Source organism: Balaenoptera acutorostrata, chromosome 19 (genome assembly GCF_949987535.1).
Source record: "Balaenoptera acutorostrata chromosome 19, mBalAcu1.1, whole genome shotgun sequence".
Taxonomy (NCBI): domain Eukaryota; kingdom Metazoa; phylum Chordata; class Mammalia; order Artiodactyla; family Balaenopteridae; genus Balaenoptera; species Balaenoptera acutorostrata.
Window position 1 is genome coordinate 27965068 of NC_080082.1, and position 13845 is coordinate 27978912.

The window sequence follows — 13845 nt, forward strand, 5'->3', positions numbered from 1 at the left end:
CACTGAAACTACCAAGGTCCTAGTCACTTCTTCCCTGTCACCTGGAAGCTGGCGATGTTGTCAGGGCGGGCAGAAGGTTGAGACTTGTCGTGATGACTAACAACCCAGAACTGTGGGATTCTGGTTAATCAGCAGCGTCAAAACTTCCCATGGTTGTTTGCAAACAAGGGCCACCCCCAGAGGCTGGGCAAGAGGCCGCGGAGCTGCCGCAGAACCTGGGTGAGATGTGCTGGCAGTGCCAGGAGGCTGGCAGGGTGGTCAGGGGCCGTGGCTGCAGTTCTTGGGAAAACACGGCTGCCCTCACCCGGCTGCTGCCTCTGTGCGCCCCCCTGCTGCCCCCCAGTAATGGAAAGCTGATTGCAGATGCCAGGGTCTCTTGAGGGATTTTCTTTCTAGAAATGGTTGATTGACTTCTTGCAAGAAGCCAGAATGCAGTTGCAGGCTGGTGTCAGAGCAGGGATAACCTTACTAATGCTGGTGGCCGCCTGAGCAGAATCTTCCAGGGTTGTGGGATGTTCCAGAACCCACCTGGGAAAGAGTCTGGGGGCTCGAAGAGCAGGCAAGGAGGGGGGGCGCTGACTCAGTGCTCTCAGCCCAGCCCAGCCCAGCAGACAGAAACCCAGCAAAGGAACCAGACACTTCCCTCCCTGACAGCCATCACTCAGACTTTTTATATGCCTCATGCCTCACAGGGGAACCAGCCTGGGCGAGAGTTCCAGATCCGAGAGAAAAACTGTAAATTAGTACGAAAAGTAGTTCTCGTCAAAAATGCTGCCAGCGACAGTGTAAAGTGTAAATTTGGTACAGTCCTTCTGATGGCAATCTGGCAACATGTTTAGAAAGTGTAAAAAAAAAAAAAAAAAAGCTCAGACTATCCAGATTTTTATGAAATTAACAACCCCACTCTCCCCCCATCTCCCACCCTCTCCCCAGGGAACGAACAGGCTGCATGTGGGGAGATGTTGCAGCAATGCTATTTATAAGTGTGAAAAATGGGAGCTACTCACGTATCTGATTCCGTGGAATGGCCAGTTCAGTTGGGGCAGAGCTGTTCAGAGGAATATCATGCAGCCATTTAAAATGTTCATTCTTTTCAGTCATTTTTACAGGGTGCTGGGTGTGCCCCACACAGTGTGACCCCAGGGTCGGACGGGACCTGGGCCTCATCCTTAGTCTGGAACCTGCAGTTCAGAAAAGAGCGGGCCCCAGTAGGAAAAAGTAACTTGGAAAATGCTTGGCCTGTGATTTAAAGTGAGAAAAAGGCAGAGTAGAAAATTGTATCCATGGTCTGCCTTCCGCTATAACCACAGCTGGTGCGCCAGGCTCTGGGTGTCACATGTTTGCTCTTATTTACTTCTCAAGACAGCCCAGTGAGTTAGGCACTATTGCTACCCCCATTGTCACAGGAGGAAACTGAGGCATGGAGGAAGTGACAGAGCCAAGGTTCAAACCCACGATCATCTGACCCCAAACCTACTTTTAACCACTGCTCTATACAGTCTCCCCTTAATACAGAAATAATGTCTGTTCAAAGTCAACTACCAGAAAGAACATCTGAGCCAATGAGAATAAGTTAAGGGTGGTGGGATTTGGCGGAGAGGGGGGTGCTTTTTCCTCTCTTGATTTCTCCTGCCCTTGTGCAGGAAAAATAAAAATTAAAGTTTAAAAAAAAAACCTCAACTACCTAGAATTTGCAGCAGAGGGGAAAAATGAATGGGGAAGTTGGAAAAAAGTGGAAATGATGTTAATAATGCATGTCTTGGCTTAGAACAAGGAGAGAGAATGATTTAGGAGCAAGAAGAGAAGCCAGGGAGGGAGCTTTTGGGAGAGGGAGCCCAGACTTGTGGATGATCCCAGGGAAGGGCTGACTCAGAGGGAGGGCAGTGGCGGCAGGGCTCATCTCCCATAGCCATCCTTCCTAAATCTTTTTATTACCTGATGCTTAATTACATATCTCCTCGATGTTTGCATTCCTCTCATTGTTTAGATGATGGGAAATGATAACGGAAACAAACCCCCGTTTGCTTTCTACCCTGGAATGCTGCGGGCAGGGTCTCTCTGCCAAGTTCATCATCAAGAGGTTTCAGGTGCCCCTCACCTAAGAGCCGGGAAGTGCTGCTGAGTCCAATCTCCCTGCCAAATGCAGAGAGGCAGTCACTGTCTAGAGATTTTAGAGCAAGGTGGTTTTATTGAGGGGAGGGTTGCCTTGGTTTGGAAATGGGAGAATTGTTTCCCCAGTTAATACAGCTTTTAGAAGGAAGGCACCCTTGCACAGGGAGGGCACAGAGGGAGTAGGAAATGGAGAAGGGAGAGAAAGGTACCATTTGTTCAAATATCTATTGGGTACGGAGTGCCCATAGGAGCTGAGTCCGTAGCAGAGGAGAGAGACAGGATTTACAGTGCCTCCCAGGTTTGTCCAAGACCCAACCCCTTCACATCCACTGAGGAGCGTGGCTTCCTCAGAGCTGGCAGGTGTGAACCAAGGGCCAGCCCCCCGATATGCTCAGAGGTCGAGGGCCCGTGTCCTGCTGCTGGTGAGGAGTAAGATGCATGCTTGCAGGGCTGGGTGCAGAGCCCCGCCCGTCCCTCCGGGATCTTCCCAGCTCTCTCTGTGCTGTCCATGACGGGGCTGTTTCAGGGCTATTGGAAAATGTGGCTTCAAAACAGTGGCTAATTGAGTCAGGATTACTTACTATGTGACTCAACTCCAGAAGGTATTCTCTGACTTCCAGAAACTGTTACCCAGGATCGTGCACAGATACCCTATTCACAGCTGCGGGGTGCTCCTTACTGACCACATTGAAATAATTCCTTAAGGATCCTTTCACTTACTTCCTTCTGATAAGACTTATCATTAATTTACATGGGAAGAAAGTCTGTTTGGGTATGCTTAATGCACCCTGTTCTCTCCCTCTAAATTATAAGTGATCTAGCTATTTATTCAGCGAAAACTGATGTGATGCCAGGCACCTAGTGCCTGTAGGAGCTGAATCTGTAGCAGAGGCTTTACCTGTGATCAAGTCAGGAAAGGACCCTGCCCTCAAGGAGATGATGTTGTAGACAGGAGAGGCCTTTACAATCCAGCGTGGGAGGTGCTGCAGTGGGGTGAGCAGGCAGGGGACTGTGGTGTCTGGGAGGGTCAAGGAAGGTGACCTCTAAGCTTGAAGGACTTGAAGGACAGCAGGAGCTGGCCAGGTGAAGGTGGGTAGAGGCAGGTGGGAGTGGGATGAGGAGAGAGGCCTTCTGGGCAGGGAGAATAGCATTGCAAAGGCCTGGAGGTGATCGAATCTCAACTCATTTAAACTGGAAAATCATGTAAATCTTAGGTGTGCTTTACTCGGGGGTGCTACGAGAATCAGATTAAACACAGCCTGGCTTGTTATTGCCCCCTCTTTGCTGCCCTCTGTGCAGAAGAACCCTCAGGCCCTTGGCTACCTCTCAGATGGATGCCTGAGAGTTAAGGGGTTTCAAGCCCTTTGAACAACAATGGTGTTGTCCCTCACGCCCCCCTTGAGGGATGGGGTAGATGTACATATGGGTCTGCAGTGTTCTGGCTACTGCATTCTTGTGGCCCTCCCGGGGACACTTATGCCTCTGCCAGGAGGTAGGCAGGAGGTCGAGGTCAAGGCCAAAGGCTGAACCCAAGAGTCCTCACTCATGAGTTCAGGACCTCAGTGTTGGGGTGGCCGAGTTTCTGGCAAATCCTTCACTTTCTGTATGACCAGGGAGAATTGGCAGCCTCCATTACAAACCATCAGTGAAGTTTCTGGGATAGAAATGACCTTGAAGTCATTGGTATGTAGTTCCTGACATTGTGTAATCTTAAATTCCAACAATCATGAAGCAAATCGGTTTTGCATTTCAAGGCAGTTTTGCTGGAATTCGGAAAATGCTTCCTCACATGTCTCAATTTTCTTTTTCCTTCACTGGTGCTTTGAACTTTTTTAAAAAAATTTATTTATTTAATTTGTTTATTTTTGGCTGTGTCGGGTCTTCGTTGCTAAGCGCAGGCTTTCTCTAGTTGTGGCGAGCGGGGGCTACTCTTCGTTGCGGTGTGCGGGCTTCTCATTGCGGTAGCTTCTCTTGTTGCGGAGCACGGGCTCTGGCGCGCCGGTTTTAGTAGTTGCAGCACGCAGGCCCAGTAGTTGTGGAGCACGGGCTTAGTTGCTGGGTGGCATGTGGGATCTTCCCAGACCAGGGATTGAACCCGTGTCCCCTGCATTGGCAGGCAGATTCTTAACCACTGCACCACCAGGGAAGTCCCAAGGTGCTTTGAACTTAAACTCCGGCACCTATATATGTATAGTAGTGCTATATGTTTGTGTATATGTATATATACACACACCTATTGGGTTCATATCTCAGCGCTACCACACACTGAGTTTGTGAATGAACTTTAGGAGGCTCAGTTTTCCCTCCTGAAAATGGAGGAAATGACTTTACCCACCTCAAAGGGTGTTCGGGGTTACATGAGATCTTGTTTTTAAAGAGCTCAGTACAGTGCCTGGCACAGTGATAGCTGTGGATAAATGGTCGCTATTATATGCACAGAGGAAAAAAAATACTGTACTAAAATGTTGGCAGCATTTATCTCTAGTGGGTGGGATTATGGTTACAATGAACATCTATTACTTTGGTAATCAGAGAAAAAGAACAATAAATGTTATTATTAATTTTAAAATCTGGCTTTGGCTTTGGAAGGAACCTGCAGTTAATGTCAACGAACCGACCACAAGTAAGACATGGCCTCCGGTTCTATATCAGGACTTTAAAGACAGACACCCCTATCCCACTGCCCTCCTCAATCAAATGCTAGGATCTGTAACAAAGGGAGATACTTGGTCAGGAATCTAGAGAAAATTTGCCCTCATCCAACCTTGCGGTCCCCCTGACCAGTGCTGTCTGGAGGGCAGGCAGGGGGATTCAGAGAAGGTACCTCTCAAATTATGGCCTGCTCTCCCATTGGGAGGATTATCTGGGGTTCTTAGCTAGAAATCTCTCTCTCCAGGGAACCATTCCAGAAGCGTGAAAGGCACCCTCTATTGGGCCTGCACTGGGACATCTCAGTGAGAAAATAAAACATACACAAACCCACTTTCAGTAGGGGGATTGTGAGTGTCCTGATCTGGCATCCAGAACAATCTGAGGCCCAGAACCTTGGCTCTGTCTCTGGTTGAGATTCTTGACGGCCAGCCCAGCGCCTGCTCAGCAGCAAGAGACAGAACCCACCTGGAGCTGCACGCCCCCCTCCAGTCCCCTCCTTGCTCCTCCCAGGCCATCGGGCCATCATCCCCTGTTAAACAGGAAGAGGCAGAGCGCCGCCCCCCCCTCCCGGGATTGTCTTTGGGACCATCAGCTTGCACTGGGCTGGCTTCTGAGTTTCTTTTCTCTGTCCTCCTTCCGCACCCTGGAAGGGGAATGTTGCTGCTGACACTGGAGTGAAATGCCGCCTCTGTTTGGGAGACAAAGAACAGAGTGGCTCCTCCGGGTCAGCTGGGTCTCCTTGGCCGGCTGGCTCCCTGGCCTCCCAGGCTTCTTCTGGGGCATCCTATGAGGAGGGACGTCTGCGGCTACGCCAAGAGCTGCTGCCTGCTCCGGAGCGGCTGCATTCTGAACGTGTTTTCACTGGAATGCAAAGGAATATTTTACCTTAAAAAATCCCAAACAGCTTCCCTGCTCTGCAAGACGTTTATCTATTGAGGGGGGTGCGAGAGGGGAATAGGGTGGCTGAGGAGCAGGGGGCAGCAGGTGGTGCCCTGGCTGGGCAGGCAACCTGGCCTGTGTATTCCTAATAGAGCTAGTGAGAAATGTGTGTGAAAACACGTGTGCTAATGTGTGACAGTGCATGCCTGTGGGCACTAACTAGAGCGTGTGTGGAAGCGTGTACTGGGGTTTTAAAGCATGTATAGGCTGTAGTGTGACAAAGAGTCAGAGAGCGTGTGAGAACGTGTGTGAGCGTGTGCAAGTGGATGTGTGTACTCAGGCGCATGTGCAGCATTTGTGGGAAAGCATGGGGTTAAGTCTGAGCACCGTACAGGAATGTGAGTGCACGTGGAAAGTGTGTGAGAATGTGTAAGTGTGCACATGTACTAGCTAGATTGTGTAAGAGTGTGTGTAGTGTGCATGCTAGAAGGTCAAGAAGACGTGTACTAGGGGTTGTGAGAGTGTGTGAAGGGTAGCCAGGGAGCACTTGTAAGTATGCCTGTGAGTAGTAACTACTGTGTGCGAAAGTTTTGTAGTACTAGGCTTTGAGGGAGTGAGAACGAAAGTGTAAGTTTAAGTGCAAAAGCGTGGGGATGTGTGTGAGAACTGTGAATGTGTTCATGTGGACTCATTAGAGCAAGTGTGCAAACATACGTGAGAGCCATGTATACTGTGTACTGTATGTGAGCACGTAGAAGGTGCGTGTGCGCCAGGGGTGAGCGCGCACGTGTGCACGGGCGTCTGTGGAGCGTGGGGACACTCAACGGGAAGGTCTGAACAGAGTGGGCGGCCCCACGTGCGAGTGTGAGTCTGTGCGTGTGCGCGCGCGCCACCACCCCCCACCTGGGTCTGAGCCGGTTGCCATGGGAACGCGCCGCGGGCCGGAGTTAATCATTTCCTGTGGAAAGTGTGCGGGAGGGGCCAGAGAGGGGCGGGAGCGGGGCGGGCCGAGGAGGAGGCGGCGGTGTGGAGCTGCCTCCCACTGGAGGGCCGGGCCGAGCCCCGGGCGCTGCGGCGACGCAGGGATCCTGCCTCCACCAGGCCGGTGAGTCCGGGGCTCGGGCGGGCTGAGGACGGGCTGGGCGCTCGGGTTCCGCCCGGCCTGTCGTTCGGGGTGCCGCGTCCTGGATCCCCCTGCCCGGCCCCGTTGGGGGGCGCAGGGAGGGCCGGGCCCCGGAGACCCGGCCCTGCGCTATCCCGCACCCCGCCTGCGCCGTCCAGCCTGAACCGAGCAGGGCATGGGAGCGGCGTGTCCCCTGGAATCCAAGCAGCCTCGGGACCCCCTTTCCGATTTCAATGGCCCGGGAAAGCCGGACACTGCCGGGGAACCGCGTGCCCGTCAGCGCCGCCCCCTCCCCTGGCAGAGGTCCCTGCATCCGCAGGGCGCCCCTGAAGGCTGCAGTTTCGGGCCCTCCCACCCCGTAGGTCCCCTGGGCAGTTCACTTTCCCCTTCGCAGGGCCGGGATGGGGTGGGCCAGCCCCAGGTTAGGAAGGAGGGCCTGGGCCGGTGCCGTCCTGGGCAGTGGGCGAAATTGAGCCTTTGACAGCGGTAGCCTGGGGCGGTTGGCGGAGGGGGGGGGCCCGGGGGGGGGGTCGGGGGTGGGGAGCGGGCCCAGCAGGAAGGGCGAGCCAGAAGCCACCTCCTTCAACCCCCTGTTGTGAGTTAGAGCAGAACTCTGGCGCAGTGAAGGGCCTGGTCCTGGCAGATTTTAAAGAGGAAGCTGCATATAAATTGGTACCATTTGTACCTCCGACCCCCCAGCCCCCCCAATACACACATCTGTCTCAAGGTTTGGGGTCGTGGCCACCCCTGGCCTTTCATCTTCTCTGGCTTTCTGTCTGCCTGAGGCTGAGTGAGCACGTACACTGGCCCAGGCTGTTCCTCATGCCCTTGATAAAAGTAACCCTCTCCTTGGCCAGAGAGTCATTTGCAAGGAATGCAGTCTCAGAATGGGGCCCTGTATTTGCAGTGACTGGATTTTAGGGACATAGGGTCGTGAGTTCTGCTGTCCTTATGGGCGCCAGGGAGCAGAGAGTTTGAAATCTGGGTTGACCTGCAAAACCCAGGACGTGTGACTGTGCGGAGGGGAGGTCCAGCCCCTGTCCAACCTCCTTGACATTCTGCCTGCTCTCCCAGGGAGACCAAGCCTCCTGGGCAGCAGTCTCTGGGCAGTTGTCAAGTGTGTCCCCCAATCATTGCAATATCCCTGGTCTGGGGCAAGGGGGCTGTAGCTCCACCACCCTGGCCTAAACCCAGAGAGGCAGGTGCTGGCTCTCCTATAGCCAGCCCTCTGCATCCACCCACCACTGGATAGAGGTCACTGAAAAAATAAAATTTGAGTATTCTTTGTATATGCCAGTATTGTTCTGAATATTGTATATATGTATTGTCTAAACTTTACACCAACCCTATAAGGTAGAGTTCTCTCCATTTCACAGATGGAGATACTGAGACACAGAGACAAAGTAATTCTCCCAGGGTCACACATCTAGTAAGTGGCACAGCCGGGTTCTGAACCAGCTTTCGGTCATAACCACTCTACTCGTATGCCCCCATCACCTCGCCCCATGACCTAGGTTTTTGAGTCTCCAGCCTTGGGCTGTTTGAAAGTCCTTGATACTTTTGACCTTCACACCCCTCAGGCTGCTAAATTCAGCTGCTTTTTCCTCTTCAGGATCTTGCACACACCCTTCCCCTTTCTTCCTGATATCTTCCTGACTGCCTCCTAACTTCCCTTCCTGAAACCAATGAAATATTGTCTCCTTCTGTCCCTGCCCCCTCAGACTTAGCTGATCCCCTTTAAAAGTCTTCTCCCTCAACTGTGACATTGACCTTCAGTGTCCTCCGCCATCTTACCTTCCCAGCGGCTTGGCATGCAGGTGGAGCCTGTCTCACTCCCTCCGCATCCCTTGGGCAGCTGAGCCTCAGGGTTGCTGTGCGCCCAGCTCCGTGCCAAGCAGCCTGGAGGAGGGGACATCTGGCTGCTCCTCCTGGTTCCTTCCATTCCACACTGGTCCATCTCCATTTCCTCAGCGGAGCTGCCCACATATTGGATTAGCCTCCACCCCACCCTTTGGCCAGCAGTCCTGCCCCCTCCCAGGGAGACTGCACCCAGGAGCCTCCTCCTCCAAGTTGTCTTCCTTAGTCCAGGAAGGCAGAGACCATGACTCCCTAGTCAGGAGCCTGGCATTCTTCCAGGGCTCAGCTCTGCGAACATCGGTCACCAGATGTTCAGGCCACCCATCCTTGCACTCTTCTCTTGCCTCTCGATGCTTCAGTCATTCCTGTCCCTCTGTTGACCCAGCATGTGCAAATCTCTCCTATTCTAAATACCACATCCTCTCCTTCCCATCCTAGCCAGCTTCTCCAAAGTGAAGGAAGTGGCAGCTTCCTCTAGCCCCCATCCCCCTTGGGCCTTCCCACATCTGCCCTGCTCCACTGACCTTTCTTCCAGTTTGACCTCTCCGTGGCATGGTTCCCTGGGAACTGACCATCCTCTCCTTCCCACTCACTCTCCGGTCACCTCTGAGGACTCTGCACCTGCCTGGTGCTCCTGCCACCTCTGACCTTCCTTCTCCAGCTTTTCTTCCCACTTGGAGTGAGCTCCATCCTTCTTGGTTGCCTCTCATCTCGCACCACCTTTGGTGATTGCATTCTCACCTGTGCCACAGTGACCCCCGTCAGCCACCCGGTTCTGTGTCTCCATCTCCAGCCCTGCTCTCTTCCAAGCTTAAGTTCGAGCTTTTGTGTGCATTCATTTCCGGGCATTCACCCAAAAGCCATCACCAGGTGTTTGGTGTGGATGTAGCTTTGCTCCAGGCTGGGTGCTGTGGGACCCACCCTGGGGAGCCATAGAGGGTCAGGGGAGATGGACACTGTTCAAACAGATATCTTTACTGCCTGGTAGAGAGTGGTCAGTGCAGTGAGGGTTGGGGAAAGTGGCCTACAGCCCAGGTGGCGCCATTAGGAAGTCCTTGGGTGCCTCCAACTCCATTTCAAAACCAAAAGCAAACTCCACATTCCCCCTCTGAGCTGACTTGGCTTCTTCTGTAAATGGCATCACTTGTTGTCTGAGTCTGGGACCACAGCTTGGTGTCACCTTAAATGCCCTCAGAGCTGCTTTGCACACAATAGGTACTCAATAAAGACTTGTGCAGTAAATGAAGTCTGTTCTGTTCATTTGCTCTGTTCATAAGGGCCCCATGGGGCTTTCTACCCAGACCAGTGTTCCCCACACCCACCCCCATTCTCCATACCACCTGGTGCCTCCCTGCATCCTGTTTTGATTGTGGAGGTTTGTTGAAGTGTTTACCTCCCTCCTGACAGGGAACATTGAGGCCATGTCTCTCCTGATCAAAGAGGACCCCTGGCAGGTGCCTGGCACACAGCAGGTACTGGGTAAATAATTATTAAATGAGGAATGAATGAATCTTTGTATTTCAAATCCCAGCTCGGTGTCTGCCAGTTGTAGGTACAGTGTGAAGGCTAGTTGAATACAGGAATGAGCTGATTTTAAGAGAATTTGATATATGTAAGCCTGACGTCACGGCCACAGTCAAGGCCCCTTCTGAATAGATTCATGGAGACGCTGTTGACTGGTGCTTCCTCCATGTGGGGTTGTGACCTGTCTTTATGCTGCCAGGCTCAGAGTGGAGGGGCTGAGATGTGGGGTCTCCACATTATGCTGCAGACACACCTGACAGGCTCCCTGCCCAGTTCTGAGCCTCCCTTCTCCTTAGCTAGTACCCTGAAATGGTGATAGGCTCTGTTTCAGCCCGTGAGCCCGGGGGCTCCTTGGGGGACATTCGAGTTGGGGCTCTGGGTAACAGGTGACCCAGTTCAGCGGACCCTTCCAGATGGTGGGCTCCGATCAGCTTCGGATGGGGGCGGAGGGTGCCGGCTAGCGGGCTTCAATCTCGCTTTCTTGCTCTCTCCGCAGGCTGCCCGACGCCCGGAGGAGGCTGCTGAGCCCCGCCGGGCCATGGTCCCGTCTCGCAGGACGTGGAACCTGGGAGCCACGCCCTCGCTGCGCGGCCTGTGGCGAGTGGGCCGGGCCGGGGAGCCCGAGCCGGGGATGGCTCGCCCCGCCCCAGCCAGCCCGGCCGCCCGCCCTTTCCCACACACCGGCCCGGGGAGGTTGAGAACTGGTGAGTCCGCATTTTTAAAATGCCTCTTTATTTCCTTTCCTTCCTCCAGATACCAGCGATGAGATCGGGGTTTCTGGCAAGTTCCTAGGCTCAGTCAGAGCTGTCAGGTAATTACAGGGTACCGGCAGCCCGCGAGCCGGGCGTGGAGTCAGGGCGTCAATTTCGCTGGGCGCTCCTGCCCCGCGCCCGTCTGTAAAGAGAAGCCGGGGACGCGAGTTAAACGTTAACGCAGTCTGTAGCGCAGGGGGAGAACGCGGCGGACAGCCACGCGCTCCCTGGCCCGGCCAGGTGGCTGTGGCTCTGTGATCCGCCTGTCCTTGGCGGCGGAGCACTCGTGGTCTCGCTCCGGTTTCTGCCCGCGGCCGGTAAACAAGGTAGGTGAACTGCTGCCCTGTGCCCTGCGCGGAGCTGACACTTGATTCCGCCAGGGCTCGCCCGCGGATGGCGAGGAGTGGACGGAGGCTGCTCTGGAGCGTGGCCTGGCAGGGAGTGGTTGCCATGCCCTCCTTTTAGGTGCCATCCAAGGCGGCCCCGACAGCAGGTGGGCAGTGAGGGAGTCCCCGAGTCGGGGCCCCCGCTGTGCCCCTGGGGGAGCTGTCAACACCAGCTCTCCTTTCTGGGTCATGTCCCCTGGTGCCTCCAGCGTCAAGAAGTGGGCAGCTCCTCTGATTCCCGGTGGGAGCTAGATCGTCAGGACCGGGGAGCCGCCCCATGACTATCTGCCAGCCTTGGCTTGAGTAGGTTGTCCTGTAAATGTGGGGACAGGGGGGATCTTCAGACAAGATGCCTTAAGGGTTTGCTGTCTGACTGCTCCTGACCTATGGGGAGAGGGCTGAAGATTGCCAGCCTGTCTGAGCTGGCAGAGTCCCTCCAGGACATCGGGTCCAAGCCCCTCTATGTACGGAAGGGAAAACTGAGGCCCAGAGAGGGCACATAGCAAACTCCAGTTCCCTCTCTCTCATCACACTTGTGCCAGAGCGCTGCCCTCCAAAGTCTTTCTGCAGGGGACAGTGAGGCTGGGGATGACCCTGGAGGCCGCCGGGGAAAGCTTGGGCTTTTGGATCAGGTAGCCCCAGTTGTCTGGAAGGGGCTGAAGATGGTCTCTACCCAACAAGGTTGTCCAAAGGATTAAAGATGAATGAACAGTATTGCTTTTATGGTAAAAAAAAAAAAAAAAAAAAAAAAAAAGAAAGAAAAAAAAAAAAGCAAGGATTGAAAAAAACAAAAACATGTTCTCCTGGAAAACTAAAAACCAAAAACACAGAAAAGTATAAGAAGGAAAATAAGAATCACCTATAAGCCTGTCACTAAACATTTTATATAGTTCCTTCTAGTCTTATGTGTGTGTGTATTGGTCTCTTAAATTAGTATTATGAGGATTATATGACCATACAGACTTTTATCTACTTTTAAAATTTAAGACAAAGGTCCAGTGAAATCGTATGTGTGAAATGCTAAGCGTGGTGCCTGCCACTGGGTAGAGCCTCAGCCAGTGTGGACGTCCCTGGGCCCCTCTACCCCCACCCCCCTCTTATTGTTGCCTTGAGAAGGGTAGGCAAGCAGAGGGTGGGTTAGCACATGGGATTGGAATACTGGCTCTGTGTGACCCTGGGCACATTATTAACCCTTCTGGGTCTCCGGTTCCTACCTCTCAGGGTTGTTGTGAGGAGCTGATGGCCTGCATTGCTGGCTACCTTCTGTGTGAGCACTTTACATGTGTCGCCCTGTTTAATCCTCATCACAGGACTGAGCTTGGTTCCTTATGCCCATTGTACTGACGAGGAAACTGAGGACCAAGAAGGGCAATAAGGCCTGGAAAGCACTTGGCCCAGTGCTGGCATTCAGGATGTGATTGCCCCCCAGGGTGGGAGCTCTGCAGCTTGCCCTGTGTGGCGAATCCCCTCTCCCGTCCCGTCTGGTCCCACAGGCTGTGGTGGTGGGTCAAGGGAGGGGTGAATGGGGTGTCGCTGCTGCAGCCCTCTCCCCGCATCCGGTGAGGGAGGCAGTGTGTCAGAGGCTTGAGAGGATGTGCTTTAACTGGTCCTGAGTGTATTTTTGGAGGCTACAGGGACCACGCCACCCAGTGTGCGGTTGGTCTTTATGAAGACAGGGGAGAAATTGCCACCTAGAGGCAACCTCGGTAATGAGGCCGCGGCCCCAGGGTGCACCTCCTGTGAAGATTAGTGCAGCCAGGGTGGCATCGGCTTCCTTCTGCTGCTGTCTGTAGAGGGTGTTCGTGGGCAGGTGCCAGCCCTAACGCCACTGTGGAGGGAGGGGAGCCCGCCACCTCCCGCGGGGTCTTGGGCGACTTCCTGCAGAGGATCCCAGGGCGGCTTGTGATTAGGAAGGAGCGCAGCCCCCGCCGAGTGCCAGGCTTTCCCTCTGTGTAGGGCAGGCATGTGAGGGCGTGTGAGTCCCTCCTGGCAGCACCTGGGCTGCCTGGAGTGTGTGAAAGGGGAGCTCAGCCACGGCCCTGGCCAGTGGTCCCCGGCCAGCAGTCTCCGGCCAGCGTCAAGCATCTCACCTGTCTCCTCTGTCCTGGGACAGGGCGTGGAAGAGACAGCCCGGCTGGCGGCGACGAGGACTCCAGCACCCGAAGTGCAGCTCGCCCGGCCCTGGCTCAGTGCCGAGCCCTCAGCGTGGACTGGGCGAGCCCCGGGAGCCCTCACAGGCTCTACCTGACCCTGCAGGTGAGCCCTGGGGCGGTCAGAAATGCCAGGGCTCGAGCTGGGCCAGTGTGCCGTGGCCCTCTGAGCTCCAGCAGCTTCCTTCTCCGGGGAGGGAAGCAGGGAGGGAGAGCTGGGGACCTGCCTTCTGCCTCTTGCCAAGCTCCTCATGGCACAGCCACCCTGAGCCTGCCTGAATGGGGCAATTTGCTTATTAGGTTAGCTCGGGGGAGATCTCACAGGAGACGACAGCAGCTTTTCAGCCATGCCCCGGCTGAAGTGTTAAAGTGGGGACTGTGGGGCCTTCAGTGAGGAGCTATTAGGAAGA

General features: G+C 54.3%; 1 protein-coding gene across 7 annotated transcripts in view; it reads left to right on the forward strand.

The window, feature by feature from the left end:
• The first annotated feature begins 6631 nt into the window (after positions 1 to 6631).
• Positions 6632 to 13845, forward strand: part of KIFC3 (kinesin family member C3) — a 35873-nt gene continuing 28659 nt past the window's right edge. For 2 of the 7 annotated variants that reach the window (XM_057534306.1, XM_057534303.1), the window contains exons 1-4: positions 6669 to 6748; positions 10031 to 10095; positions 10644 to 10851; positions 13399 to 13541. In XM_057534306.1, coding sequence (XP_057390289.1) covers positions 10045 to 10095; positions 10644 to 10851; positions 13399 to 13541 — 402 coding nt within the window. In that variant the 5' untranslated portion in view covers positions 6669 to 6748; positions 10031 to 10044. Of the gene's footprint in view, positions 6749 to 10030; positions 10096 to 10643; positions 10852 to 13398; positions 13542 to 13845 lie in introns of those variants that run through there. The other 5 variants (XM_057534304.1, XM_057534302.1, XM_057534307.1 and 2 more) reach the window with 4 other exon arrangements.